The sequence below is a fragment of the Montipora capricornis genome, chromosome 10 (genome assembly GCF_036669925.1).
Source record: "Montipora capricornis isolate CH-2021 chromosome 10, ASM3666992v2, whole genome shotgun sequence".
NCBI lineage: Eukaryota > Metazoa > Cnidaria > Anthozoa > Scleractinia > Acroporidae > Montipora > Montipora capricornis.
The window spans coordinates 17,018,626-17,023,625 of record NC_090892.1 but is presented as its reverse complement, the minus strand read 5'-3'; the positions used below and the strand labels follow the sequence as shown (position 1 = coordinate 17,023,625).

General features: G+C 36.8%; 1 protein-coding gene across 1 annotated transcript in view; it reads right to left on the bottom strand.

The window, feature by feature from the left end:
• The window catches only part of LOC138021933 (aldehyde dehydrogenase, dimeric NADP-preferring-like), a 21,409-nt gene that overhangs the window by 11,366 nt on the left and 5,043 nt on the right, over positions 1-5,000 (bottom strand). The window contains exons 5-7 of the mRNA XM_068868959.1: positions 4,209-4,294; positions 1,809-1,975; positions 1-27 (exon numbers count right to left, since the gene is read on the bottom strand). The exon at positions 1-27 is cut by the window's left edge and continues 55 nt beyond it. Coding sequence (XP_068725060.1) covers positions 1-27; positions 1,809-1,975; positions 4,209-4,294 — 280 coding nt within the window. The remainder of the gene's footprint in view (positions 28-1,808; positions 1,976-4,208; positions 4,295-5,000) is intronic.

The window sequence follows — 5,000 nt, the reverse complement described above, 5'->3', positions numbered from 1 at the left end:
TCACTGTCTTCGTCAATGTAGCAAGGGCTGCAAAAAATGAATACACAAAGCTGCAATCCATGTACTGCAGGTTGGACTTATAATTACGGTGTGTCGTGCTGGATTTTGTATATAAAATTCCAAGGGTATTCAAGGAGTTTTCAAGAACCAGAAATTGAGTTTTCAAGGAGTGTTTGTAAGAAGATTTCTTTGCCATACATCGCATTTCAGTGTTTTCTTTTCTGAAAAGCAATAATTAACGTCCACATCCTCTGAGTAATACGTGCACGTCAAATTTGGGCTAAATTTTTGAGAAATTTACATTTTGTGTCTCTTCAACTTTTAATAGCATGATGCAATCTCAACAATTTTAACCCAAGCAAAATTTCAAAGAGTTTTCAAGCAGTTTCTCACCAAATCCCTTTTATCAAAGGCTTTTCAAGCGCCCTTGAAGTCCAAAATTAAATTGCAGGGCTTTTCAAGGACTTTAAGGAGCAGCACAAACCCTGATAGCTGGTATAACAGTTGAGCCCAAGTCTCAGTGGTGTTAGTTTCAGAAGGCACGAAAACGAGGTTTTTGGGTCAAAACAAGAAATTGAAGGACTGTGTGATTTCTTGATTCCCGACTGTTTCGTGCATTTTTTTTCGAGTAAGTTGAGATTTGTATGGCTTACATGTACTGTTATCATGGAAAGTATAACAGGTACTGTATAGCATATAGATCCGTTAATTGAAGTAACAACCCCAAAGGTGCAAAAAACAAACAGTACTTTCTCTTCTTCTGAGAAAAGTGTAAATTCTAGATACATGTAGGAACTCCAGGGGTTTCATTAGAAGCCAGTCACCAGGGGTATACTGCCGTCTGTCAGAAATTTTCCTCTCACCGCAAGCTACTCTGCCTTGATTTTCACTCAAACTTTTGTAAAAGACGAGAGTGACCACCAATTACATTGATTAGACCAGGTATCTACTTCAAAAGTTATTGAAAGCACTGAACTCTTTCTTTTTTTCACATTTCATGCCCTAAATCTCGTACTCGATCTCTGTGTCTTATCGAACGTTGACCCAAAAGATTCGCCTCCGCTCACTCTGAAACAAACAACACTGAAATGTGGGCTCAACTGTAATAACAGCTAATAAGGACAGTGCCTACTATTGCTATTGTGAATCCGTTCTGCACATCTTGAGTTACTTGGGTTTCCTATCAGTGATGCTTACTAAGACAGGGACATTTTTGTGCAGTTTAAGACTATCCAAAGAAAGAAGATATCAGTAAATAGTCTTGATATCCAACAAGAAAATTGGGGGTAGCCATGCATTTATGAGAGATAATTTAGCTTCAATTTGAGAAAGAATGTCACACATTGCTCTGTATTTTAAAGCTCTTTACAAATATTATTCATGAATAATTATTATCTTTCAAAAATGCGCAGTTACCCCCAATTTTCTTTTTGGATTTCAATAACTCTTGTTAAGATCTACAGTTCCTGCATAATCGTAAACCACAGCAAAAATATCTTTGAATTACATGTGTAGTAGGCACCGTCCTTTAAGTTTTCTCCCATACAAGAGATTAAGCTACTTATAAATTCAAGGAGTGAATTTTAACTGTTAAAATCACCTCCAAGAAGGAACCCATTAGAAGAAAAAATTAATTGCCTGGCATTAGACAGAGTAAATTAATCATAAGTGTCTCCTTTAGGAGGGGAAGAGTTTTGTAATTCCACAAAGAAAAAGGTCCAGAACAATGACATAATTTAACACAAGACCTCCCCGCAACTCCACAATGCCTTGGCTATCAACAGAAACTATACACATGCAATTTCTACCTTTTGCCTCCCAGCTCAAGTGTCACTCTTGTCAAGTTCTTTGCTGCTGCTTGCATGACCAGTTTGCCGACAGCACATCCACCAGTATAAAATATTTTGTCAAATTTATAATTGTTAAGCAAACACTGTGTTTCCTCCTTTCCACCATTTATAACTGCAACACATTCCTACAAGGGGAATTGTGGATTACATTAACCATTTAATATGAATATAATATGAATAATATAATATGAATGGATGCTAAACAATGATTGAGAAGAGCCCAGGCAAAATGCATGTTAAGGTGCAGGGAAGTCATCGCTGTCCTCATCAACATCATCATCATCATCATCATCATCATCGATGCGATTTCAATTTTGACCAAAAGACTAAGTGGCTATAGGCCAGACACTCTCCTTTGCCATGTCACGCGGTCACGAGCAGCCACTGTTGCCTCGCTCCACGAGACAAAACCCAATGCTGTTCTTTCTTTTTCTGTGGTTCTCCGCCAAGTCTCTTTCAGTCTGCTCCGACTTCTTCTTCCCTCTGGGGCCCACGTAATGCTGTCTTGGGATGTTTATTTGGATTCATTGTGAGAACGTGGCTGATGAACTTCCAGCACCGACGGAAGGTTTGCTCCCTGATGGTGCTAATGTTAACCCCGGTTTCGAATCTCCAACATCATCATCATCATTGCACACTTAATGATCAGAATCTTAGCTGCCCATTTTTGTGTTTAATGACCAGGCACATGAAACACTAGGAAGAGAGATGGAAAAAATGTAACAATGGAAAGTGTTCATGCACACCCCTTGGGATTTGCCAAGGTGTTGCGACTTTCCACCGAATGTTATTTCGTATGTTTGTCGTACTCCTTCATTGCACCCAACAACATGATTGACATGCTTTGCTTATTGCGTGCTTGTTTACTTGTAAATGATATTTCCTAGCTCTACATGTATTTGGTGATGAAGTTATCTAATTTAGCTTGTAAAATACAAAATAGCTTTTAAAACATACACTCAGAGCATTTCTCTGGACCAAATTGTTACAAAACGTATTATTATTGTGAGTTTGAATTTGAGAATTCTCAAAGTAGAAAGCCTTCCACGATACCGGTGAAAAGAAATCTAGCAATAATTATTCTAAGGAAAAGAAAAACGCGTTTATACCAGCAAGTTGTTGATTTTAAAGTTTGGCATTTCTTTGAGTTTGTGCACAGGCTTGAACATATTTTCTCAAAAATTTCAATTCGAAGCTTAAAGAAAGTGAAGTCTACTAATGGTCGGCATAATACTATAGAAGTGAAAGGAACCAATGGCCTTAGAAAGAAAGTGAAACCTACATTTTGGCATTGTAGTGATGTCACAAACTGAACCAACACGTAAAGGTTATTGGCCAACCACAAAAATCAGTATCCACTAATTTTAAAAACTTCCCAAACAAATTATGTCAGTCACTGACAATGTCGTATGGTCCACCAAATCAATAGCAGCATTGCATTTACATCTACATGTTCCAGCACTCGCCAAGATTCCTTCGACGTATGGCCGTTTCTGCTAATAGGTGCCCTCATACACCATTACCATTTTTGACATACCATGCCAACCCAGCAAAACACATAGCAGACCACAACACCGGAAAGCCTGTGCCTTAATCTTTGCGAATAATGGATAGGTTCTCTAACATCCCACAGTTATGAACAGTGCACTGTCCTATTGCCAAAACAGAAATGACTAACATTTGAAACAGCAAGCTACAGTATTCCGCCATTGCACAAATAAATGGAAACATAATTAGTTTATTAATAGCATGCAATTGTCCTATGGAACATCCTTTGAGCCAGCTTCAACAACAAAAACACTGGTCTTCCATAAAGCCAACTTGCCCATAACACACAACTTACTAAGCCACACATTGCATCCTCCTATGAATAGTGCTACAGTATTCTCAGTTTATAAAACACCAGTTTTCATTCTCTCATGTAAACGAAATTACCAGTTCAGTCCAATAATCGCATTAACAATGTACGTTTTGTGTACCTATTTTTAGCTCTGGCAAAACATACATTGTACAGTGTACAAGCAATAATCATGAGATTGGAATTCAAGAAAAAAAACAGTTTTCCAGTGCTAGCTCTTGAAAATATTGGGGTTTTTGATGTCAACCAGGCTTGCCTTGAAGAGCTACACGTGTAGAAGTGAAGTCAAAGGCAACGAAAATGCTGACTGGCAAAAAAGTGGCCTTATAATGAATTGGCTGAGATAGCCTTAAGTTTGAAGTACTGTTAAGTAACTATTTACTTTCTCATTATATTTTAACCTCACAGTAATTCACATTACTGTTCATGTAGCCTTTCCTTAAGCACCATTTCCTTTTCCTTTTTTCAAAAAGAAACAAATATTAAAATCAGATAATCACCTCATCAAGATACTGTGGAATCAGTTTTTCTAACAGTTCTGCTGAAGCCCCAGAAATTTCAGATGGTTTGATGATTGTACAGTTGCCTGTTTGAAAAAAAAAACAATGATTATTATTTTACAAGTACTTCCTTAATTGCATAAATTCACCTTTAACAGGTAACTTGATTTGATCTGAAAATTAATGATTGCACTGGTCAAATACTCCTTACTTAAGTTTTCCACAATAAATTAATTGTGCATTTTTGACTCACTAACTATATTGGTGATTACCTAAAACTTATTAATTTTCTTACATGTGCATGTACATGTATTTTAAGCATTACACTATTTTAGCAGAGAAAATAAAACTGATATATGTACATGTATCTCTCTTAGCACTGGGATAACTCCAAGGTTTCCCCCTAAAGGGCAATAATTATTATTAGAGGACTTATGCTTACATGTATGATTTTTGCATGTGACTAGCTGACATAATATTATTCACTATTTTACGCCAAATTGTCAGGTGAAACACATCTAAGACATTATTATCATTATCATTATCATTATTTCATTTTTTATCCATCCAATGAGTGCAATGAATGTCCAATAGCAGACTACACTTCACACTTCACATAGCCTTTGAAAGCGGTGATTACGTAGCCTCAATCGATCCAAAAGTGACATCCAAACCAAGGTCTTGCTTAAAAGCTATTGATTTTATTTGGATAGTGTACATAATGGATTTTGAATACAAAAAAGGTCTTTACAACTTTAAATATGTAAACAAGCTAAATGCAACATCCAGCTC